The sequence below is a fragment of the Ochotona curzoniae genome, unplaced genomic scaffold (assembly GCF_017591425.1).
Source record: "Ochotona curzoniae isolate NIBS_2020 unplaced genomic scaffold, NIBS_Ocur_1.0 scaffold_2587, whole genome shotgun sequence".
NCBI lineage: Eukaryota > Metazoa > Chordata > Mammalia > Lagomorpha > Ochotonidae > Ochotona > Ochotona curzoniae.
The window spans coordinates 3861677-3887816 of NW_024467096.1; the positions used below are offsets into that span (position 1 = coordinate 3861677).

Sequence of the window (26140 nt, forward strand, 5' to 3'; positions counted from 1 at the left end):
TTAACAGAAAAGTAGGTAGAACAATTATTTCCAAATTTTCTTTTTCTTCTTCTGTATCTGGGGGAAAGCGGGGATATGGGGAGAAGCCACACCCAGCCTCCTAGCCATATCAGTACCCAGAATGGGGAATGGCCACCCAGTGTGATTCCACGGTTCCTGATGTGGAGCATGCTCTGAGGGTTCTGCTCAGGTGGTTTCACTAGTTCTGAAATGCTATTGATCTTGTCGCTCCAAGGATGAGGAAATCTTTCCAAGGTCCATTTGCTGACTTAGTCCAACTTAGAGTCTCAAATTTGCTGAAATTTGCTGTCAGACTTGGCTGAGGTAGCTGTCCGATTTGTTCTGCCCTGCTTTGTCTGCTATGGTACCAGATATCCTCTGCTGGCTCCAAAAGACTTCCAAATCCTCCATGTCCATCTGGGTATGCCATTTACTGCTCTGTCTAAGCCAATGAAGAGTCCCAGTTCTGACACATGCACTCCACGGTCTGACCTACCATTTGCCCCATGGTTAGAGTCCTAAGTCCAGTGATTCAGTTGGGGGTATCCCCAAAAGAAACCTCTTCTGAAGTGATCTCAGACATGACTTTTGTCTGTGCTTGCCAGTATGGGGTCCTGCTCTGTCTGTCACCCACATCAGCCAACCCACATACTGGTAGTTGCCATTGCTGCATCAGTTCTGTCTCCAGCCCTTTCTCATATACAAACCAATGGATGCTGCAGCCCAGCCCAACCCTGCCCACCACACGCTTGGACTTCACATACTCCAGCAGAAGCTGCAGTCTAGTTGGAATGACCCCCGATAACCCCTACTAGACTCACCCACAAGCCCTGGTTCCTGTGCTTGCCAGTATGTGCAGCAGACTGGTCTAGTCTGTCCCACTTCCCATTCATCTCTCGTACATATCAATGGATGTTGGAGCCTTGCTCAACTCAACCAACCCCACTATCCAGCCCATACTCATGCTGACGGTTGTCACTCCCTGTCTAGCCAGGCCTGCCCCCAGGCCTGGTTCTCATGCTCACCAGTGGGAGTTGCAGCCCATCAGAGAGGTGCCCAGTTTCTCTACTGGGCTCACTACTAGTCCTGGATCTTGTACTTTCCAGGTGGTCTGCAGTCTAGCTTGACAAATTTGCCCCAATTCCCAACACTTACTAGCTGATGCTGTGGCAAAGCCCAACCAGCCTTCACTTACTCTGACTCAACGCCTGTACCAGTTATTAGGATTGCTTAGCCCAGCCTGATTCTGCCCCTAACCCAGCTGACATACAAACCAATGAGTGTTGGAGCCCTGCCCAGACTGGTCTGATCCCAGTTCTCATGCTTGCCTGTGGAGGCAGTGGTTCAGCAGTGAGACTTGTGCTGCCTCTTTACCAGGTTTACATGTTCTGGTTGGTGCTACAGCCTAGGCGTGCACAGCCAGCATCTAGTCCTAACACTAATGTGAACTAGCTGGTGTTGCAGCCTGACCCAGCCTGTCCTGCACTCCATCCTAGTTCTCACATCTGCCCATGGATGCTATGAACCAAGCCTGGCCTGTACCGCCCCCAGACCTGATCCACAAATATGCCAGATAGAACTGTAACCTGGCCTGGTCCAGGCTGCTCCCAGCCTTGGTTCTTGCACTTACCTGCAGGGACTGCATCCTGACCAAGGAATTCCCTAAGCTCCTCCATCAGGTCTCTTCCCAGTGGCAGATCTTGTATACTCCGGTGGGTTCTTGGCTCAGCCTGACTTGGCCCATTGCAGATACAGTGATCTTGTCCAACCGGCCTGCACCCATTCTGGTTCTTACTGCTGGGTGCTATAGCCCAGCTACTTTAGGTTCCTGCCCAGACACAGTTCTCTCATGGTTTAGCAGGTACCGAGACCTAGGCCAGGTTCCTTACACTGAGTCTAGCCTAGTTGGGCATTCCCCCCCCCCACCAGACCCAGTCCATATCTATGCCAAAAGACACTGTAGTCCTGTCCAATGTAGATCACTGCCTCTCATTCTGATTCTCACGCTCACCAGTGGGAAGTTCAAACCAGCCAGGGCTTTCTCTTTTCTTCCCAAGAAGGCCTGTTCCCAGTCACAGTTCTTGCATGTGCCAGTGCTTGCTTAACTCAGATGGGCATAGCCCATCTCCCCAGGCTTGGCCTTTGCCATCAGATGCTGCAGTCTGATTTGGTCCAACCCGCCCCAGTCCCAACTCTTGCTGGCGGGTACTGAATGTAGCCTAGCCCTGCCTGTCTGCTCCCATCTCTATCTCATGCAAACCAGTAGGTGTGATAGCCTTGCCGAGCATGACCCACACTGCAGCCTGAGTCTTGCACATGCCAGTGAGCTAAAGTTGGCCTGGCCCTGCCCGGTCCATCCCCTTTCAGAACCACCCCATACACTTGCTGACAGGTGGAGCTACCCTCCCTGGCCTGACCAACACTCAGGCCTGAATCACATGCTCACCAGCAGAAGCTATGGCCTACCAGGGGAGTTTCCCATGTTCCCCCACCAGACCCACTCCCAGACCCAAATTTCACATGTGCCATCAGGTGCTAGGCCCCCACCTGGCATAGTCTGCCCCCTCCATCATCCTTTATATAAGCTGGTGGATGCTGCAGCCTAGTCTGCCCTACCCCCTCTTCTTGGATGCATCTGTGGGTGCTGCAACCTGGACCAACCCAGCATATCCCCAATCCCAATACCCATAAGTGTCAGAGGATTCCATGGTCATGTCTAGCTCAGCCCGTTACTACTCCCAGCTCTTAAGCAAAGCAGCAGAAAGTGAAGTTCCATGGGGATAGGCCCACATATCCCCCATAGAATTTACCTCCAGAACTTATTCTCTCTCATGCTGGTTGGTATCGTAGCCCAACCTGACATTACCCGTCCCTGCTCTCACTGATAGGTTCTGTGATCTAGCCCTGCCAGGTAGGCTCCCAGTTCTAGTCTTAATGTGGGCCTGTGAGTTGTGGGCAATTGACCATACTAATTAGCCCAGCTCAGGTCTCCTACATTTGCTGGTGCATCTGTCTGACCCATATAAGTCCTGCAGCTTCCCAGCTCCAAACTACTCTGTCTTAGCCCCCTTGCTTACCTGAAAGTACTGTGGCCCTGTGGATGGGAGTCCCTCAGAGTCCTTACCTGCAACATACTCCCTCAGCAGTCCTTCAGCAACCTGCACCCCGAGTCCACTATGAACCTGGCTGCGCCGGGCCCTGCGGAAGCAGCCAGGTCTGCTACAGTGGCCTGGCAGAAGCTGGTAACATTCTTTAAGCAAGTTACTTTAGCTCTTTGAATGCAGGGTTTTTTTTATTTTTAAAACAAAATTAATAATAATGTAGATAAAGTGCCTAACACACTGACTTGCATTTTGTAGACACTTGGTTAATTGACACTGCTTTCTCTGACCTGTGGCCTGTTTTGAATAACATTAGTTTCCAATGATTTAAGTATTTTCCACATGTAATTCCATTATTAGTTTCAAATGTAATTATATAGTAGACAAAATGTTTTGTGTGACTTGTTATCCCTTTGAAAGTATTGAGACTAATTTTTATGACTCAAATATGCTTTGTAATTGGCATAATATTTCATTGAGCACTTGGAAAGAAAGTGCATTCTGTCATTGTTGGGTAGTGTTTCTTTCATAAGTGAGGTCAAGTAGAGTGAGATTGTTACAATCTATATCCTTATTAATTGCCCATTGATTTGTCACATTAGTAATTGAAAGTGAACAGTGAAAGCTCAGACTACAATTATGAGTTTGTCCGTTGTTCCTCGCAGGTATATAAATTTTTGCTGCATATATATTGAAATGTGGATGCATAGGTGTTCAAGATTATTATATTTTCCAGATAAATCGACCCAATGATCATTATGAAATGACCAGCCTTCTTTGTACTTGATCATATTATTTGATACCAGTTGCATCTGATATCAATATAGCCACTCAGCTTTTTTTATTGTATGATGCTAAACCTTTTCCATTTTTTATAGTTTTAAAAAACTCAATTATTTACTTAGGAGGCAGAATGACAAGAGAGATAAGGAGAGAGAGATCTTCCATTCTGTGGGTTTATTCCCCAGTGGCAAGAATAGCCAACGATATGCCAGGTTGAAGCCAGGAGCCAGCAGCCCATCCTGGTGGTCCCGCTCATGGGTGAAAAGAATCCAAGCAATTTGACCATCATTTGCTGCCTTCCCAGATGCATTAGCAGGGAAGTGAATTAGAAGAGAGCAGCCAGTCCTTCAGCCCACACTCTAACATAGGATGCTGGCATCATGGGAGCTTAACTCACTGTATCACAACACTAGGCCCTCTATCCTTTTGCTTTCGATCTATTTTGTCTTTTGCTTTAGATGTATCCCTTGTAGGCAATATATCATTTGGACTTATTGTCCAATCTGAGAATCTCTGACTTAATATTTAGAGCATTTATGTTTAATCTGATTATTGATATATTTGTGTGGCTTTTTCCTATTTGTTTCTTCTGTTCTTTGCTGCTTTTCACCTCCTCTTTTTTGAGATTCCTTTTTTATCTTTTTCTTGACATTACATGTACTGTACTGTTTTAGTGGTTATAGTATCTTAACTTATCACAATTTCCTTCAATAATATTATGTTTATTTATTTATAGTATAGGAGTCTTAAAATAGTTGTACTTCCATTTTTACCATCCTGAACTTTGTGCTATTGTCATATATTTTACTTACATATGTGATATAAACACAATACTCGTTTAAACACTCAAATATCTTTTAAAGATGTTCAAATCACAAGAAAAAAAAACCCGCTTAGGTATTTACCCAGGTAGCTGGCATTTCCAGTGTTCCTCATTTCGGTGTGAGGTCCTGTGTTTCCATCTTGGTCCCATTTTCTTTCTCCCTGAAGGAAGCACTTGTTAATACTTCTTCTTTTAGCATTTCATAGGGTGGGGAGCATTTCATTAGCATTTCTGCAATTCTTTCAGCTTCAAACACTAAGAATTTCAGGGCCAATGCCATGGCACATAGGTTAAGCACTCGCATGTCTTTTGGGTGTCCAGTCGAGTCCAGCTGCTCTGTTTCTGATCCGGCTTTCTGCTTATACACTTGCGAAAGCACCAAAAGATGGTCCAAGCTCTTGGGCCGCTGCACCCAATTGGGAGTTTTGGAAGAAACTCCTGGCTCCCGGGTTCAGAACAGCCAAGCTGTGGCCTTTGAGGCCCCTTGAGGAGTTAACCAGCAGATGGAAGATCTCTCTCTCCCCCTCTGAGTATGTGTGTGTCCCCTCCTCTCTCTAACCTTCTCAAATGAAAACAAATAACTTTCAAGAATTTTTATATTATCTTTGTGAAAAGTATTTGTTCCGGAGCTGGATTCTTCATCCAGCCTCCTCTTTTTCTTGAAGCACTTTAAAGGTGCTACATCATAATTTCCTGGCAGGGGAGACACCATAATTACAAAGGTGCTTCCTCACTGGCTGTTGGCTACACTGCTTCTGAGGAGATACTTGCTGCCATTTTTCTCTTTGTTCCTCATGTACGGCATTTCTTTTTACCTCTTCTTACTCTGTTTTCTCCCCTGCATTTGTTTGCTTTGCGATTTGTGGGCCGTGGCATCATTTTCTTCATGTTTATTGTGTTGAGGATCTGCTGAGTTCTCAGATTCAGAGTTTTTTGTTAAATTTAAAAGACTTTTGGTCATCTTTCCTTCAGTTTTTTTGCTATCCCTCCTCCTTTCCCCCTAGGAATTTCATACCCATGGATAATGGCATGTATAATGCCCCAAGCTCACTGCTGCTTTGTTTTGAAAAATTATTTTTCCACTCAGAATTTTAGTTTGAATAATTTCTATCACTGTATCTTCTAGTTGTGTAATTTTGTTCCTCTAAATAGCCAACAGCTATGAACATCAACCAGTATTTTTCATCTCTAGAAGTACAAGAGATTTTTTGTATCTTTTACTTCTCTTTTTTCGATTATTGAACTTTTTAAATATTTTGTGTTTTTTAAAAAAATTATTTTATTGCAAAGTCATATATATGGAGAGGAGGAAAGATAAAGAGGAAGATCTTCCGTCCAATGATTCATTCCCCAAGCAGCCGCAACAGATGGAGCTGAGCCAGTCCAAAGCCTCTTCCAGGTCTCCCATGAGGGTGCATGGTTCTAAGGCTTTGGGCCATCTTCAGCTACCTTCCCAGGCCACAAGTAGGGAGCTGGATAGGAAGCAGGGCTGCCAAAATTAGAACTGGCACTCATATGGGATCCCAGCACGTTCAAAGTGAGGACTTTAGCCACTAAGCTACCACACTTGATTTTAATTTTATTTGAATTTGTTTTTAATTTTATTTGAAAGGCAGAGAGACAGTTTCTTTCCATCTACTCCCCAAATGCCTTGTACAGCCAGGGCTGGTCCAAACCAAGCCAGAAATCTAGAATTCAGCCATGTTCTCCCATGTGAGGTGCAGAAACCCAAGCACCTGATCCATCCTCACCTGCTGCGCCTCAGGGTACACATCAATACTTTGCTGAATTTAGGAATGGAGCAGGGACTTGGACTGAGGTACTCTGATATGGGTTGCAGATATCCCAGTGATGCCCTTTAAAAACTAATAAATTCATTTTATTTTTGATGATGTTTACTTAGTTAATAGGGATGCATGCCCATGTGGACCTCCAATTAGAGTGGGGAGGCTCAAGGAATGTGGGAAAGTAGATGAGACAGGTGCCTCCAATCTCTTTTTTTTCTTCTGGTATCTGGGGATAGTGGAGAAAGAAGCAGAGAGGGCCACTGACCAAGCAACCCGAGCACATCAATACCCAGGAATGGGGGAAGACCACCTGATGTCATCCCAGTGTCCCTGATATGGAGCATGTTCCCAGGATACTGTTTAAATGGTTTTGATACTTCTCAGATGCTATTGATTTTGTTGCTCCAGTGTTGAGGAAATCCTTCCAAGGTCTGTTGGCTGACATAATCCACCTCTGAATCTCAACTTGCCCAGATATCTCTAGGAGAACCGTCCAATTTGTTCTGCCCTCTGTAGTAGTATACATCCTCTGCAGGATGAGATAGCTGTCATGAGCTAGCTGTCGTGTCTTCCAAGAGCATCTGGGTATGCTGTCACTGCGCAGGCCTCAGCAACTGTGGAGACCCAGTTCTAACACATGCACTCTGTGGTCAGACCACAGATCCTGTGATTTTCCTCATGGTTGGAGCTCTGAGTCCAGTTCAGCAGAAGTATCCCCAGAAAAACCTTGCCAGAGGTGACCCCAGAACTGACTCCTGTGTGTGCCAGTCAGTGTGGGGTCTGGCTCAGTCTATCACTCACATAAACCTACACACACACTGGTAGTTGCATTCACCTGGCACAGCAGAGGATCTCCTGAGTCTTACATGTGCTGGTGAGAGCTGTGGGCCAGAATGGCATGGTTCATCTCACCTCAGCATCCACCAGAAGGTACTACAGCCTGACTCTACTTGGCTTGCCTCCGGTCCTGGCCATAATGTGAACTGACTGTCATTGTAGCCCAACCCGACTTATCCCGCACCCAGTCTTATTTCTCACATCTGCCCATGGATGCTATGAACCAGCCTGGCCTGTACTGCTCCCAGACCTGATCCACAAGTTACTGAACCTGTACTGTAACCTGGCCTGGTCCAGGCTGCTCCCAGCCTTGGTTCTTGCACTTACCTGCAGGGACTGCATCCTGACCAAGGAGTTCCCTAAGCTCCTCTATCAGGTCTCTTCCCAGTGGCAGATCTTGTATACTCCGGTGGGTTCTTGGCCCAGCCTGACTTGGCCCATTGCAGATACAGTGATCTTGTCCAACCGGCCTGCACCCATTCTGGTTCTTACTGCTGGGTGCTATAGCCCAGCTACTTTAGGTTCCTGCCCAGACACATTTCTCTCATGGTTCAGCAGGTACCGAGACCTAGCCCAGCTCATCCTGCACCTACTCTGACTCTTGCAAACACCAGTGAGTGCTGGAGCCTAACTTGGTTTGCCAGACCCAGTCCATGCCCATGCCAAAGGATACTATAGCCATGTCCAACCCAGTTTGCCACCCCCATTCCTGCTCTCCCATTCACTAGTGGGATCTACAGCCCGCGTGCCCAAGGTGTCTCCTCAGGTCCCCAACCAACCTTGTTCCCAACCATAGATCTTGTTCAAGCCAGTGGCTATTCTGACCCAGTCTGTTACAACCTATAACCTAGCTTGGCCTCTGCCATCAGATGCTGTACCCAGGCCTGGTGTGGCCCACCCCCAGTCTTAAATCTCGCTGGTGGGTACTGCAGTCTAGCCTAGCCCAGCCTATCCGCATCCACTTCTTTCATGTAATTGGTATGTGTAATAGCCTAGCCTAGTTCTTCATGGCCTGAACCATTTCCTGGCTCCTGTACGTGCCAATGTTTTATGAATAGCATGGTCCTGCCAGGTCCAACCGTACACAGCCAACCCATACACCTTTTAACAAGTGATGTAACCCTGCATGGCTTGACCAACACTCAACCCTGACTCACATGCTCACCAGCTGGAGCAATGGCCCACCAGGAAAGTTCCCCAAATTCCCCCATTAGGCCTACTTCCAGATCCAAATCTCATGTATGCCATCTGGTGGTAAGCCTTTACCAAGCAGTTTGCCCTCCAGTCTCAGCCTTTGTATGTGTAGTAGATGTTGCAGCCTGACATACCCCACAGCCAATTCTTGGGTACACCTGTGGGAGCTACAGCCTGGACCAGCCCCACCTATTCCCAACCCAGTACCCATGAGTGTTGTTGCATTCCATGGTCATGCCTAGCTCAGCCCATCACCACCATAGCCCTCAAGCAATCCAGCTGATACGGCATTTCCCACAAGGGTGAGCCTACAACCCCACACAGAATTTGCTCCTAGACCCGGTTCTCTCATGAGCTGGTTAGTGTCATGGCCCAGTCTAGCATGGCCCACCCCCTTCCCTAATACTCACTGGTAGGTACCGTGGTTGAGCCCTGCCAGGCAGCCCCTCATATGTGGCTTTTGTATATACTTGTAGGCAGTGGTTGATACCAACAGTCCAGCTCAGGGTCTTTCACATGGGCAGGTATATTGGTTTGGCTCAAAGAGGTCCTCCAGTTGTTTTCTAAACTACCCAGTCTCAGCCCCCTCATTTACCTGCAAGTGCAGTAGCCAGGCTGGTGAAAGTCCCCCAGAATTCCTCCTCCTCAGCAGGTCTCCCTTCCACACTTCTCCAGACCCATTTCCCTAAGCAATCCATTGTCCCCCATGTCCATAGCTCCCCAAGCCTGGTCCTCTGGTGGTGTGCTGTGCTAGCCTAGGACCCTGTTTGCCTACTCAGGGCCCATACATACTCTCACACGAGTCCCCAGACCCTGTCTGCTGGTGTGCTGACATCTGCCCCCTACATAGCTTTTAAATAATAAATAAAATTTAAAAATAAGCGACTTTGCTGGCACACTTGTATAGTTAACACCAATTTGGCATTAACCAGGTCCACGATGCCTCCCAGCTATTAACTGCTTTTCTCCCAGCAGTGTACCATTGGCTCGGTACAATGCAACCTAGGTAGTTGCCTACAGCTGGGACCCAAGTGGTGTCTGAACCTCTGTACCAAACACTTGCCCTCTGCTTTACTTTGGAACACATGAAATGCAGTTATAGTAACCATTTGTAAATACTTGCCTGCTATTTTTAGCATGCAAGTCCATGTCAATTTTGATTGATTCATTTTCTCTTCATTGTAGGTTATATTTTCCTGATTTTTGGCATACCTTGTGCTTTTTTACTAGATATCAGACATTGTGGATTATACTTTTCACAAATATGTATTAGCATTTCTTTGTGGAATGGCTAATTTCCTTGTAAAAAATGATCTTTTCAAATCTTCCGCTGAAAATGTACTGGGAAAGATGATAGCAGTGCTGGGTTTGAAGTTATTTGACACTGCTTAGGCTAACATTTTGAGTACCCTGCCCAGAACCTCATGGATCATGGGACTTTCCAGGCTGACTGGTGAGAAATAGGAGCTCTCCCTAGTCCTGTGGATTACTGGCCACTCTCACCTGCAGAGACCTTTCTGGTGCCTCAGGTCGTTTTTTCACACATGGGTGATTCTCTCTTGGACAAAAAGATCATATCAACCCTAAAGCACTATTGCAAGGTAGGGGATTTTGGTTGTTGTGTTGATTGTTGCCACTCATTAATGTCAAGGTCTGGAGGCAAGGCTGAGAGCTTCTAGCATCTGTGCTTCCAGTTCCCTTTTGCCTTTAATGTTCATGTTCCTGTTGCTCCTTGCGCTTCACTACCTCTGTTTCCAGGCCTACTAGCACTGAGAAACAATCATTAGGAGGAGGCTAAATTCCTGCTTCTCTGATGGCCCCATTCTCCAGTCTACGGGGGCTCTTGTTCATAAGAAGGATGGGTTCTGGAAAGTGTAACTCCAATAGTCCAATCCATACTGTTTTTTGATTGTTTGCTTACTTTTTCGGCTGTATCCCATATGTTTTGATGTTTTTTATTTTAGTTTGGTTTGTTCCAAATAATCTCTTTTCTCTAGTCGAATTCATCACGGGTTCATGAATTTTACAATGGCATCATTTTTCCCAAGAGGCTTCTGTGTTTCCTTTTTGTCACTCATGTATTGATTACTCAGTGGTGCATTTTTTTTTCATGGTGCTGTAATTTGTTGTTGATGTTGTTGTTGTTGTTGTGGCTGTTCTAACTCATGCCAGTTGTTGACCTTGTTTCATGGCTTCTCACTTATGGTAATGTACAGTGATGGAGTACTGGGGTCTATCATATACAGACATTGGGGTATAATGGAACATGCATCCCTGCATCCAGACAAAAGATGAATTCCCAATGAAATTGTTGGACATGTGTAGACAATGGGATGCTGGACTGACATTGTACCAACAGTGTTGGGGTACACTTAAATAAGAGACTGATAGAATTATGATTCCTTATGAAGGGCTACACTATTATAACAAAATGGGAGAAAATCTGTCGGGGGCTGGGAGTTTGGTGGGGAATACCAGCCTATATAAAATTGTACCACATAATTCAAAATTCAAAATAAAAATATATTTTTTAAAAAAAAGAAGGATAGGTTCTGGACCTTATCCTTTCCTTAAGGCCAGGGCACAGGGCCAAGGTTGTTTTCTGTTTGTTTGTTCGTTTGTTCGTTTGTTTGTTTGTTTGTTTGTTTTTGTTTATGTTTTTAACCTAAGGTGATTCTGTACTCCATAAATGTTTTTATTCATTTTCTCTCCCACCCTTGACTTGAAATAGCCTGCCCTCTGATCCAGCTTAAGGGTGAAATCATACTTATGTTGCTGGGATACTTATAGTTTTTAGCGAGAGATTATCTTAGAATATTCTCTTTCTTCTATGGAGTGAAAACAAGCCCCAAAGAAGCAATGTGCCAAGTCTACCCTGGGAGGTTGCAATGAGACTTACAGCCCATATTATCTAGGGCATCTCCCCTGTTTGGTGCAGGTTGTGGGCGTAGGGGAAGGAAGAACAGGAGCTGCAGTCCACATTTCTGATTCAGAGGCTCTGGCAACTGCAGGTCCTTTTTGAACTTCCCACTGGATGAGAAGTTACTCTCCTTGCACTCATAACCCATTTTTATCATATCAGTTGGGACATACTTACAAAGAAGAAAATTTAAAATTTTATTTTGGTACATTTTTTTTTAAATTCATGTGTAGCTTTTTCAGAGCACACATATTTCATGAACCTCTTAGAGATTTCTCATATGGATTAGAGTCCAAATCAAAGACAGGGCCTGTGAGGCTGGGAAACCAATGATTACCTAGGAATGATACTCAGAATGAGGTCAGACTCTGGCCCCAGAACAAAAGCCATTGTTAATTTGGTGAGAAGATGAGAAGTCTGTTATGATCCTTACCCAAATTTAGTATCAATGACAGAGGTCAACATACTGCCTTGGTAACACATTAGCTGATATTCTGTAAGCACAGTCTTATTTCAAGGATATGCCAAAAGGTAGGATAAATCAAATGGGGTTGAACATTGAACATGAATTCCTGCATGTGAGGTCTTGTACTAGCTAGTTGATGAGTACCAAAGAGTTGAACATTAAGATTGGTGAGGATTGATGCATTATTTAATTTATTAATTCATTCACTAAGTATTTATAGTTTTTACTGGGTGCCAGACACTAAGAGAAAGAGGTGAAAAACATTATCATACCCTATGTGGATAATAAAAGCAAACATTTGCTTTGGAATATGGCAGGTTGTGGCTGGCATTGTGGCATAGTAAGCAAAGCCTTTGCTTGTGGTGCCAGCATTCCATATAGGTGCCAGTTGGTATCCCGGTTACTCTAATTCCAATGTAGCTCCCTGCTTATGGCTTAGGAAAGCAGCAGGAGGTGGCTCAAGTTCTTAGGCTCCTGTACTCAAAAAGAAGACCTAGAAGAAGCTCTGGCTCTTGGCTTCAGATCAGCTCATTTTGGCTGTTGCAGCTATTTGGGTAGTGAACCAGCCAATGAAAGATCTCTCTCTACCTCTCCTTCTCTATCTGTAACTCTGCCTTTCAAATAATAAACAGATAAATAAATAAACTTCTAAGCAAGAAGATTAAAAATAAAAGAACATGGCAGGTATTTTAGAGGGGGTCAGTAAAAATCACTCTGAGTTCCTTGGAAGAGAATGGAGTATGAGCCCAGACTTTCTGGGCAAAGTATGCCAGGGCTGGTCTTAAAAGTTGTTAGTGAGTCAATCAAATATATAACTTAGGGGAAGGGCAACCCAGGCAGAAGGAAGTATGTACAAAAGCGCAGAGGCAAAATTCAAAGAAGTGAGTTTTGGGGCATGTAAGCAGTTTACATCATGTGCTATTTATAGGGGAGTGAGATGTATCAGATAAAGAAGTGTCTTTTGTTGTATGTGCAAGTATTTTATACCAAAGAAGTGGGAAACTGCTAAACAGGTATAAGTAGGAGAGAGGTCTGACTGGTTCTGATTTTTAGAAACATTTTTAGAAGTAATAGGAGGAAGGCATGTCAGTAGATCCAGTAGGGATTCCATGACACTCTCTCCTTTTTTGTCCCTTTCTTTCTGTGGATTCTATCATGAAATCATACTTACCTTATTCAACCTGACTTCCCATCACTTTGCAATTTCAGGGTGGCTCAACTTATCCAAGCATGATGTGCTCATCCTCATCTCTTGATCATTCCTTCAACATGTAGAGTGCCTGTGGTACACCAGCCACAGTGCTGACCAGGAAAGAACCAAGATGAATGAGACATAGAACCTTCTTGAAACGTTCTTAGATCAGTAGGGAGTTCATGAAGGCACAGTTGACATGAGGATTTCATAGCAGCTATGGTCTGGTATTAACACTGAGTACTCTAAACACAGGAGAGAGTCCTGTCTAGAAGAAACCTGCCAGCTACTTTTCTGCTAAATCCTGCTCATCCTTAGGTCTCTGTCTATACCCTGCATAAATGCAGGGTAGCATAAAGGTTTGGGCTCTGTAGTTGAACAATAATGCTTTAACTCTGGTTCTACCATTTATCTAACACATGGCCTTGACCAGAAAGTCTTTGTGCCTCTGTTTCTTCATCTATGAAATGGGTTAAATGCTGACATCAACTTCACAGAGTTATTGTAAGGATTAAAAGAGATAATATAAAATCCTTAGAAGAGTCCTTGGTATATGAAAACTATTCAATGATTGTTGACCATTATTATATCCAGTTTTAGTCAATTCTTTTCAACACCTATATTGGGTCAAGAAACGTTGACCTTTCATCATCTGCTTTATTGCATGCCTCATTTCATGTGTCATCACGTTCTCTCTCAAGGATGACTTTGTTCTCTTTGGGACAGAATCTGTTTTACATAGGGTTTCTGGTATACACGACTTGTGCTAACCCAGGGAAATCCTGAGCAGGCTGGGTCAAGTTGGGGTACCTTACATGTAGTATGCACTTCAGTTTTGCTTTGGACTTCTCTCTTATTGGACTCAAACTTACCTTGAAACAAGCCTGTATTTACTTTGGTAAAAAATGTTTTTTACTGTCTAGAAAACAAGAAGTCAAAACTATAGCATTTCTTGGAGGATTCCTGAGGTTCCCTAGAGTTTAAGGTGGAAAATGTGAGGGATTCCAAAAGAGTTCTTTCCCATCAGCTTTTGGTATATTTGCTAGAAACTGCAGATAGTCCCTACGAGTCTCCTTTACCTTGCTCTCAACCACAGAGGTCTCCCCTGGCTGTCATTCCCCATCTTTCCCTGTGTCTCTTTCATGACTCTGAATGACTTCCTGGACTTTGCAGATTGACAAGCCTCCTTTAACTTGGTGGCAAAACCCCTTTCCTCATACAAGGTTGCCATTTGTCTAGGTATTTCCCAATGGGGGCCAGATCTTGCTAACGTGGGAACAGCATTTGCCCTGGACAGTTGCTTTTCAGACTGCAGTCCGTAATGACCTGCTGTGGCATCTGTTAGAATTCCTCAGGACCTATACAAGTATTTTCTGACCACTTGCATATGGTTTCCAGCTCTGTGCTAGTATGATCAAGAGGTTATGTGGATAGCAAGGCTGCTGGATGGAGGCATTGTGGCTTGAGTGACAGATCAATGGTCTGTTGGTTCTGATCATTTCAGCATCAGGATATTATCAGTGTTAATTCTGTCAGAAGGACAGAAGGAAAAGTCTACCCATGCCTTTTCTTAACTTCTGGCAGCTTGCTGGCTATGGTTGACCCTCCTTAACATGTAGATAAATGCCCCAGTCTATGCCTTCAGCTTCACATAGTGTTCTGTGTATGACTGTCCCTTTGCATGATATTCTTATAAGAACATCAGTCACATTAGATTAGAGATCTACCCTAGGCTACTATAACTTAATAATGTCACAGATTACATCTACAATGGCCCTGTATACAAAGAAGGTTACATTCTGAGATGCTGGGTGAGGTGGGGTGCACTCTACATTCCAAGATATTGGGTGAGGCGGCATTCACTTTGAAATGTAAATTTGGTGGATGGGAACAATGTAGCCCCTAACATCAGTCAGGAAGTTCTCCCCAAAACTCCAGGGAGACACCTGCACGGACAAAACAAAGCATGCTATAGTAATTGGCCATAAATTCATCTCAGTTCTTTGCTCACTTTGTGTTTGATGCTGACCCTGTATGCTTCCAGAGTCCCGTCATCAATAGCAAGCACTTGTTCACCACTCTATGGGGTGTTGTGCTGACTTCAGGGATATAAAAATGTATGTGAACACTTGGGTCACCAGCTCTAAGTCAGGATATGTCAGGAGAGACTTTTTAAAAGAGAAACCTACTGAGGTAAAATTATATCCATGACAATCCATGTAATAATAACTATTCTGGTGATTGCCATCTTGATAACAGTTGCCAAGTTGGTTTCCTTATAAACTGTTATGAAGAATACCACAGCGTACAGAGCAGAGAGTTAGTGTGTGTGTGTGTAAGTGTGCATAGTGTGTAGACTCTATGCATGTGTGTGGATGCAAGACTCCTCCCCAGTCTCACTGCATTTAGCCTTCATTGATTCCCAGTGAATAGCATATATCACCTCCCTCTGGCCCTGACTGCTTCCCTCTGGCAGCTCTGTGCTGGCCCCTTCCCCCTCCAAAGAGATAGCTGTGTTCCAAAGATAAACACCAGGAGTGAGGGAACTTGGGAAAAGCAAAGCCAGTCTCCCAGTTAGCCTCCCCGGTGTGCTCACTTAGAAGCCAGCCCTCTGTGTGAATGTCCTGTTTCCCGCAGTTGCAGCCAGAGCTGTGAGGGCAATGATGCTGCTTCTTCAGGGTTGGGGACAGGCAGCGGATGGGGCATGGAGCTTCCCGCAGGTCTCCCCGCTTCTTCCCAGGCACAGCACACCTCTGAGAAGTCCCAGGGGCAGCTAAGGCACCTGGCCAGGGCCCGCTTGTGCCGAGCTGCCGGGCAGGCTGCGAGCTGGCTGCGAGGCATTGTGCCAGCCCCGCGCTCAGCGCCTCGGTGCCAGACCAGGGAGCTGCCGGCTTCGCGCCCACGCCCCTCCGCACCAGCCCGGGGGAGGCTCGGGGTGGGCTGCGGGAAGGCGCGAAGCTCGCTTCCTGACTGCAAGTTGACTTTGCCTCACTGTTGTTGCTGGCAGAATACCTACACCAACGCCGACAAGCTCCTAGAAGCAGCAGAGCAGCTAGCACAGACAGGGGAATGTGACCCCGAGGAAATCTACAAGGCAGCTAGACACCTGGAGGTGCGCATCCAAGACTTTGTGCGCAGGGTGGAACAGCGCAAGCTTCTGCTGGACATGTCCGTCTCCTTTCACACGCACACCAAGGAGGTAAGGACTGGGGAGAGGGCATTGGGCCTCAGGGGAGGGCTCAGGTTAGCCTCCTGGTAAAATGGTCCCCCAATCTTGATCTCATCCTGGGACTGGACATTATTCACATACTAAGGCTATGCTGAAGAAAACTGCATTATCTTTGTCAAAATGAGTAGGGGGCAATTTCCTGCCATCGTGCCCTAGGGGAGATAGGGGCCATGCCAGCAGGTGTTCTGTGGGAGAGCTGTAGAGGTCTGAAGGAACATCCACTCCACAGCTGGAGTAATCTCCGAGTCTGCTGCATATAAGTATTTACTTCAGGAGGAAATAGAAGAACACAGACTTTCCATCCCATACCAATTTGTCCAAATGTTGACCAGTTTTAGTGCCCCCAGAACTTTGATCAGATCTTTGCTGCTAGACATACAGTTTGCAAATGTATTCTGGGTTTTCGTGTCTTTCCCCTGCACCCCCAGTGGGAGGATTCTACTATTTTAGTAAGGATCTGCAATAAAGTGATGTTATAATTGGGCTTCACCTTGCATGGATGGGATGTGGGGGCAGGGAGGGAAGAGTTCTCAGATGCCCTTCACCTCACCAGGGCAGAGGCCAGCTGGATTTTAAACCCTGTCTGCGTTGTTTGCCAAATGGCAAAAACAAGGGTGGTGGTGCATGATACTGAGTCTCTTGCAGGGCAGAGGGCTCCATAGAGAGGTGGAGGAATGCTGACCTGTGGTTGCTTTTCCTCCCTGATTAACATGGGCACTGCAATGGAGCCTTTGGCCAGGGACGGGCCCATTTAGCATCCTCTGTAATAACACTCTTGGCAGACGAACTCATTAGGTGTCTGTGTGCTTGTGTTTCCCCTAGGAATTCATTTTAATGGGGTATTAATTAAAGTGTGATTGCTACTCAGGCAAAAAAAAAAAATAAATAAATAACCCTACTTAATTAAGTTGATTTTTTTTTATATTGGGAAGCCTGGTTATAACTACTTCACAGGCTTTTCTGACACTTGGTGGGAATGAATGTGAATCATCACAGTGCCTGTCAGAGAGAAGAACATGAAAGGAGGTGTTCTCTAAGCTGTGATTCCCCAGGCACATGAGGGGCTGCTGAACTCCCGGAGGCTGGCTCAGCTTCCTCTTGGTGGGACCCACAGCACTCTCTGATGAGTGTCTGTAAAGCAAGGGGATTAGCAGTAAATCCAGGGTTTCCTGCCTGCCTGCCTGCCTGCTTACCTGTGGCTCACTTGATTCTTAGTGAGGATCTCAAAAAGCAAAGCTGTATCTCTTCCCTTTTAATTATGAACCCATGGATGATGGACCAGAGCACAGAATAGGAGTCATGCTTCTGCCGAGGGCTGGCAGGGCGGGGTAGGGGCAGTGCTGACTACCTTAAGAGGTGGTAGACAGGTCAGTTTCCTGCCACCCCCACAGCATCCAGAAACTTTACCTATCCCACTTTCTGTACTTGTGGCAGGAAGCCTGGGAATCTAGGCTGAATACTGATAAAAATCAAATGATCTTGTCCAAATCACATCCACGGTGGTAGGCGCTTTCACCTCTAAGATTATTTAGTTCCAAAACTCTTATGGTTCTAACATGGATTCAAGATTCTTCTGTTCTTTTTTTGTTGCTGCTGATAATGGTTAATAATGAGAATTAAGTCTGAAGTGGTATAGGTAATTTATCTAGCCTAAGATTTGGCTTTTTGTAGCCACTCAGTACATGTGAAGTACATTTTCTTTGTTAAATCCCTACTGCATGCCACACACTTACATGTATTATCTCATGTAATCTGCGTAGTGATCTTATGATATAATTTTATTAGGTATATATTCAATTAACCATACTTACAGATACTAACTTACAGATTTATAGAAACAGGTAAGATTTTACATGTCTTTCTGTACAAACTACATGTATAAACTTTTTAAAATTTTTAAGGTTCAGTTATTTTTTAATAAGACTAACTCCTATATTTTGATTCACATCCTCAAAAGCCCACAACAGTTGGAGCTGAGCCAGACCAAAGCCAGGAGCTGGGAATTCAATCCAAATCTCTCACATAGATGGCACATATCCAGCTTACCTGACTCACCACTGCTGCTTCCCAGGGTGCCCATTTAGCAGAAAGCTGCAGTCAGGAATGGAGCCAGGACTCAAACCCAGGCACTGTGAAATGGATTGCGGTTGCTCCAAGCAGCAGTCTAACCACCATAGCAAATGCTCACTCCTATGCTCATACTCCTAACTGCTACCCTTACTGTCTCCTTTTCTCTCCTCTCCTCTCCTCTCTTCTAGTCTTCCTCTTCCTTCCTCTTCTCCCATTTCTTGACATTTTTAAGCCCTAAAGCAGGGCTCGAAGGAGAAGTAGATTTTAGCTGGCAAACACAAAGTTGTTGCCAGGGTAACTTGACAAGAAGCTGTTGGTCTTTCCTAAGAAGAGAAAAAAGAAGAGGACCAGAAAGAGGAAAGCCCATTCAACCACATCTTTCATCTACTCCAGTCCCCTGACTCCTACTTTGCGGACAATAGAAATTAACAAGAGGAGTGGGCTCCTGGATGCTAAAGGGAGCTTTCCTCTAATTCCTGCATAGTGGCAGAAGTGGATTATTAGAGGGGCAGAAGTGAGCATCCTTGAATGCTCTAATGAAAGAACTCCTGTGGTTTGATTTTTCCACATTCTACTTAATACCTTTCAAGACTTGCCTCGTCTCAAACCTGGCTAAGTGTGAGTCCTGTTTGATCATGCGTCCATTATCTCTTACCACTGTAGGTAAACTTCTGGCTTTTTATTTAAGGGAGATTAGTAATCAAGTCTACTAGTCAATAAATATGTGAAGGAATTTTGAGTTGCCGTGCTTGCTTTTTCTCTAACAGTGAACTGAGTGAATAGAAGGAAAACCTCAGTTTTGCCAAAGCGACCTTGGCCGTCACTAAAAAAGTTGTTAGAGGTCATTCTTGCCTATGTATTGCTAACTTCTTCCGCCTTCTCTCCTTCCTCCTTTTCTTACTTCCTACTATTATTGATGAGTTTTTGCCTTAGTGCCACTGTGAAATAGTGTGTATTCTAAGACAGAATTTTCAGGGAATGAGAGCTGCCTTTATAGGAGATTTCTAAGTAGGAACTGAATATCTATCTTCATAAATTATTTAACCTAGACTTCCTATGAGTCCCAAGGCTGAAGTTCATAATTTTAATTTTGCCCACTTCCCACATCAAAAGATTTACTCTCATTAAGTTCAGAGAGGAAACAGAAGGAAGATATGGAAAAAGATAACCTCCAGGCTCATTTCTTCTGCAGATGGAAGAGTCTGTTTAATCCCATTGGCCCTGATTGGTGAATTCTTCATGATGATAGGCGTCTGGAGGGTTAAAACAGTCTAGCCATTTCATTGCAATGCTGTCCACAGTCTTTAGGGATTGGAGACCCTCTTAAATGATCCACATTAAGCAATTCATGAAACAGATAATGCAGCATCTACATGGTGAAATATTACACAGTCATTTGGAATTGCTTTGGCAAAGATCATAAATTATATGAGACAGGATAGTGCAGTAGTACATACATAAAGACTGTATATCCAGCATCACTATAATTTTGATCACACAATTAGTATAAAGACTAGAAGTAAATATACTGAAAATAATTGTGGGTATATTTTTCTGTAGTGCAAGTTTTCTTAGAGACACTTTCAATTTGTAATCAGGGACAATCCTAACAAGTGTTATTTTTCAAAAACAAAATTTTACAACCCTACCTAGAGAGAAGAGTTACTCTGTAAAGAGAGGTGACGAACATGTGACTGGGACTCTTATGCATCCGCAGCCTTAGCTTATAAGTACAAATTGTGATCAGCTTTGAAATGTTTTCTTTTTGCCTGGGACCAAGAGGGCACCCACTCTATTTGCTAGCCTGTAGGGCTGAGAAGCTTTAGGGAGAAGCACTGACCCAGGTTTTCATTCTCCGTCCAGGGAGAAGGCCTTTGTAGCAAGTGTCATCTGTTGTGCAGAGATCGTCCAGTCAGAATATTATTTCTATGGAAATGCTACATTCACTGCGTTTTCAAAATTTTAATTCTTAGTTATTTTTGTAGTAAAAAAAAATGAGAATCCAATTAAGGTATATGGCCAAGTAACCAACCTCAGCTCTCTATTAAGTAGCTTACTTAATTGCCCACTTCTGTTTGTTTCTCACCTTTTCAAATCATTCTGTCACTTCTTGCTCAAATAGGTGACACATGCACACACCCCACAAACACATCTATATAGAGGTGTGTGTGTGTGTATTCCTCCACCTGCTACCTTGAAGCCAAAGCTAACTTAGTCTTCAGAAAGGATGACAATCTCCAGAAAAAACAACAGCTCCATCCCCTATTTCAATTGCCATACTCTCCTGGTAGTTATTTAAGAAATGAAAGCCAGTAGCAACTGCCAAAGAAAAATCTCTTCCAAATGGGGGAGACAGAAATTCACCCTGTGGAAATGGTGATCCCTTCAACTTCCCTAAAGGAGTCAGTCAATTGTACTAGCAGAGTGGCTGCCAGAATTTTACAAACAGAACCATCAGCAGAAGAAAGCGGTGACAAGTGACCTCTTTCCTTAACCATGCCTACAACCATAAGCTTCATTACATCTGCAGACCTCCTGTATTCTCTCTTCTCTTACTCCCCCTTTTCTGCCTTTTTCAATTGCCCTTTTCTCAGGTTGCCACTTATGCAAGCAGGATAGGGTCTGTGAGCTGGTTTCACTCCCAGGGCTAGCCTTATGTAGCTAATAGAAAAGCTCCCTAAACTCCCAAGATTTTAAGAATTCTCAACTTGTGCCCATTCTTTTGGATATGTAACTTGTCGGTCACAGCCTAATGTGATCTCTGAGAGAAAGAACATGCAAAGCAGGGACCAAGCAGTCACTGTGTAGTTAAGCACAGGACCTGAGAGAGTGTATTGCAGTATAGGTGCTCTTGCATTGAGAGGAGAGAATCTAGAAATGGCTGCACTTGAATTCTTTCTGGGGGTGGGAAAGGCAGCGAGTTAGTGGAGAAGGTACAGTGCTAATGAGTTGTACTATAGGTACTAAGTAGTGGATAAAGAGGGCTCCTAAAGGGGAGAAAAACCAAAATGGAGGACAGTAAGAAGAAAATGCTGGCTGCTGTAAAGCTGACTCACTCCTTGTGATGACTTCATTCATTCTGGCAGTCAGTGGCTTGCGGGAGCTTGCAGTGTGAAACCATGCTGACCTGGTCTCAGGGGCTGCCTGGTCAGAGGTAAATTGGTCTTAGAAGCATCTTTCTAATTTGGACTCCATTCAGATCCATCCAGGCACGTTCTTGAGGACTCGGTCAGCTGAACACACATGGAGGACACATATAGGGCTCTCAGATAGCAGGAAAATTATGGCCTAAGAAGTGGAATTTTGACCTATTACTCATAGCTTAGCAATACCCATGTTTATTTCTGGCTGCTTTATGATACTAAACCTCAAAGGTATTTATTCCAAGTTGTGAGCTTGCAGTTTAAGTTTGCCTTCACCAAGTGGTGATTGTATGTATATAGTTTCATGGGATTTCAAGCAGCTCTCTCTCTGCTCAAGCTTCCCAGGTCTTACATAGTATGTTCACTTGCTCTAATAGCTGTCCTCAAACTTGTTGGGAACTCTGAACTTTGGTATCAATGTCACACCTGCTATTTTTTAACAGAGAAACATTTGCATTATTATTCTTTCATTCCCCTCCTCCCCGCCTCCCACCCTCCCCTCCCCCCACATACACTTGCACATCAGCTTCTGAAGAAAAATTGTAGCATGTTAGCACTGGGAAGATCTCAGAGACAAGCTAAAGAAACACACACACACACACATACTTCATCTTAAATGTGAAGCAGTAGGGGCATGGTTGGTGGTATAGCAAGTTGATCCTCTACCTGCTAGCACCAGCAGCCATTCTGGGTGCTGGTGTGTGTCCCGGCTGTTCCAGTTTTGATCCAGCTCTTTACTTACAGCCTGAAAAAGCAGTGGAAAATGGCCGAAGTCCTTGGGCTCATGCATAGATATGGGAGACTGGAAAGTTTAGCTCCTGGCTCCTGGCTTTGGCAGCTCTGCTCAGGTCATTGCAGCCATTTGGGGAATGAACCAGCTGATGGAAGACCTTCTCTCACTCTCTTTCCTCTTGTTGTAAAATCAGACTTTCAAATAAAAATAAATCTTTTTTTTAAATGTGAAGAAGAAGGAGTAAGATAGTTTTCCCAAAGCCACAGAGCCAGACAGGGAAGAATCAGGATTTATCACCAGTAGATTTCAGATTCACTGAGAAACTCCTGTTCCTCTTGATGGTCGCTAACCCTTTGTCTCTCATGCTGTCTTCCTGCCTCTCCAGCAAAGTCTTCTGTTCAGTCACCAGCAACTTTTGTTTGACCTCTGAATGGTAAAACAGCTCACTTTCTTTCCTTAATTAGTCTGTAACTACCAGACCATACAGCATCTGGTATGTGTTTGTTTCTCTCTTAGCTGATTTTTCCCTAGTGGTAGGTTCAAATTCTACCTTAGTAAAAGTTTCTCTGTAATAGAAACTATGTGAACAGAAATCTGAGAAAGTGTATGTCATTTCATTTATCAAAGAATATCTTAGAGGCAGGCATACATACTGTCCTAGTAACACTGGCTTCAGAGGTCCGCGGAGATCTTCAGATGTTCTCAGCAAACGTCATCCTTGTAGGCAGTTCTGTCTGTGGCTGGTCCTACAGTTTACTGCCGTATCACCTGGAAAAGGAAAGAGACTGTCTTCCTTACATCCACATCAGAGGTGTTTACATATTTATTGAGAAAGAAGAAAAACATCTGTCAACTTATGAGGGCCTCAAAGTTAAGGATGACACTTAAAATTATTTTAAATAAAATATAATCTTTAAAATACCTGTAAGTTCATTTCCCATCTTATTCTTATAATGGTGAGTGCCAGCACTCTAATTAGTCTTCAGTTGCAGTGCCTTCCCAATGCCTGTCCTCAGTTGAGTCTTTTTTTTTCTTGAATGAAGAGAAGATTTCCATCTCTCTTTTATTTTGGGAATGTCTAGACTTTCCACTCTCTAGGCTGTACTCAAATATCTAGAACAAAGTACAAAAAAAAAAAAAAAACAAACAAAAAAGAAAGCCTCAACCCAGTATCTAGAAGGACCAAATGCAAATTTTAAATATAGACATATACTTATTTTTATATTTATGCACATAATAACTTACAATATTTTCAGAAACTATGTAGGAGTGTTATTATTATGCTTGTTTTACTGGTGAGGAAACTGAGCTGCAGAAAGAATAGTTAATTTACCCAAGATTATGCAAATAAATCTCGTAAGTAGTAGTATTTGGAAAGGAGATAAATGGAACTCATTACAAGTGTATTTGCAATTTATAAGAGACAGGGACACTGAATAATAATTTATATTTCCTGTGGTAGTCAGAACAATGTTATTGCCTTATTAATAATACTGTAAGCTTATTTAAAATGTTAATAAGTGATTCTTTCAAGCCTCCTCATGTTGGAAGTGAAGAGGGCAAATCTATTCCTCCTGTTTTGTGTTACCAGAAGAGAGAAGCTCAAGAGATTACTCATCTATATGAGAAAGATGTTCTTTGTTGTTCTTTATTCTCCACCTACAGGGTCTGTTCATCTTCTTGATAACCCAGCCTCTTCTGCCACATCCAGGACCTTTCCTATCTAAAGAACAAAGAATAACTTGTTCAAAGTTTTGAAGACTGTCTCTTTGTTTACCTGTTACTGCAGAGGCCATTCCATGCCTTTATCATACTGAGAAACAACTAGATGAAATAATGTCTTGAAGTAGACATGCATTTGTGTTTTTATCATGGAAGCATCAGAAGGAAATGATCTTATTTTATGCACTTCTCAGCATAGAATATAGTGATTCACCCAAGGTACTGAGAGCTATAGGTGGAACAGACCCATACCCCTGGCTCTTCCAACATTCTATCCTTACTGACTTTCTCCTGGAAGAGCATTGAGCTTGTCTTTGCTTCCATCTGGGTAAAGATACCTGGCTTCAGACAAACACCACACTCGGCTTCCATCATTTATGAAAATTCTCAGTGAATAAGAAGTCAAAAGGGAGCCATATGGCAGGCCAATAGAGACATATTTCCAACATGAATAGTAGCTGTCAATGGTGAATTTTCAGTAAGTCAATTCAACTCATCATTCCCAGTACTTGTTCTGTTAAACACTGTCATTCACGCTTTTAAAGTTGTCTTACCAGGGTTGTCATCCTGGTTACATTTCATCATCTCAAACATCATGGGGAAATATCTTGTACTTTTCATGAAATCAAGATAAACTACATCTGTAGCATTCAACTTTCTAACCAACCTCACAATCCTGAAGGGAGCAAAAATAGTTTTACATAGTATAGGTTATACTTAATTAGCCTAATTAATCTTCATTTGATTCTGTTATGTCATATTCTTTTCTGTAAATTTGCAATATCATGATACATTTTTAGGAATCGAAATCCAGCTGCCTAAAGGAAGTATACAGAACTTTCTGTTTGTTCTTTTCTGGAGTCCTTTCAAGAGTCTTCCTTTCAAAGATAAGGGATCTTCATATTCTGAAGACCACATCTGCTGTGGCACATAGTGAAGCCATCCCTTGCAACACCAACATCTTATCTCAGAGCATCCAGTTCTGCACTAATGTGCTTGGGAAAGCCGTACAAGATGGCTCAAGTACTGAGGTTCCTGCCACCCAGTGGGAAACCTGGATGGAGTTCCAGCCTGCTGCCTGTCCTTGCCCTAGTCATTATGGCCGTTTGGGGAGTAAATCAGCAGAGAAGATTCTCTCTCTCTGTATCTCTCTCTCTCCCCCCGCCCCCTTCACTCTGCTTTTCAAACAAACAAAATTCAAAGAATTTTAAACAAGAACACATTTGTAGTATCTATAGGTTTCCCTAAACTACACTATAGTTATAGTTATTAAATGGGGTGCCAGTAATAATGCTGTACATTTAGCAAAATTAGGTAATGATTGTGGATCCAAAAGTACAAACTGACCTCTGGGTATACTGATGACAGTCTGACCTTGCACTGGCTGCTGGAGGTTGGGCTCAGCAGTGGCTGAGTCCTCAGCTTTTTTGCCAACACCCCAGCCCTGGCCCTTTCTTGCCTGCCCTGAGCCAAGTGTGTGCTCTCTCCCCAACAGTTGTGGACATGGATGGAAGACCTGCAGAAGGAGATGCTGGAGGATGTCTGTGCAGACTCTGTGGATGCGGTCCAGGAACTGATCAAGCAGTTCCAACAACAACAGACCGCCACCCTGGATGCCACGCTCAATGTCATCAAGGAAGGCGAAGACCTTATCCAGCAGCTCAGGTCAGCGCCTCCCTCCCTAGGGGAGCCCAGCGAGGCCAGGTCAGCATGGGCAGTGCTTCCCAGTGGGAAATGCCTCGGGCTAGCTCCAGATAAGTCACACCCCAGTCTTGACTTAGCCTCAGCCTACTTTGTGGTCTTGTGTGAATTTCAGTCTCTTCATCTGTAAGATGTAAAAATGCCTGCACCATACCCAACTTGAGTTAAGAATAAAATAGTCCGTGGAAAAGCCCTGATGCTTCAAAGCATCATTTATCATTCGAGATAGTATTCAACAATCAATAATTAGCATAAATATGAGAAAAAATGAATGAAATTCAATAACCAAAAAAAAACTTCATTAAGAATATGGTACATTTGGCCATGTGGAGAAATTGATATTGTGGAATATAGCGTTCTTTGGAATGGGATCCCGGGCAGCGGTTTTGTGTTACCTCTGAGCTCCAGTGCCCTACGGGTCCCATTGTTTGACATTCAG

At 43.9% G+C, this 26140-nt stretch overlaps 1 protein-coding gene across 10 annotated transcripts in view; it reads left to right on the plus strand.

Annotated features, from left to right (window-relative positions):
* Nucleotides 1–26140, plus strand: part of KALRN (kalirin RhoGEF kinase) — a 660588-nt gene that overhangs the window by 357430 nt on the left and 277018 nt on the right. For 8 of the 10 annotated variants that reach the window (XM_041002788.1, XM_041002790.1, XM_041002785.1 and 5 more), the window contains exons 11-12: nt 16111–16302; nt 25496–25704. In XM_041002788.1, coding sequence (XP_040858722.1) covers nt 16111–16302; nt 25496–25704 — 401 coding nt within the window. The remainder of the gene's footprint in view (nt 1–16110; nt 16303–25495; nt 25705–26140) is intronic. The other 2 variants (XM_041002792.1, XM_041002793.1) reach the window with 1 other exon arrangement.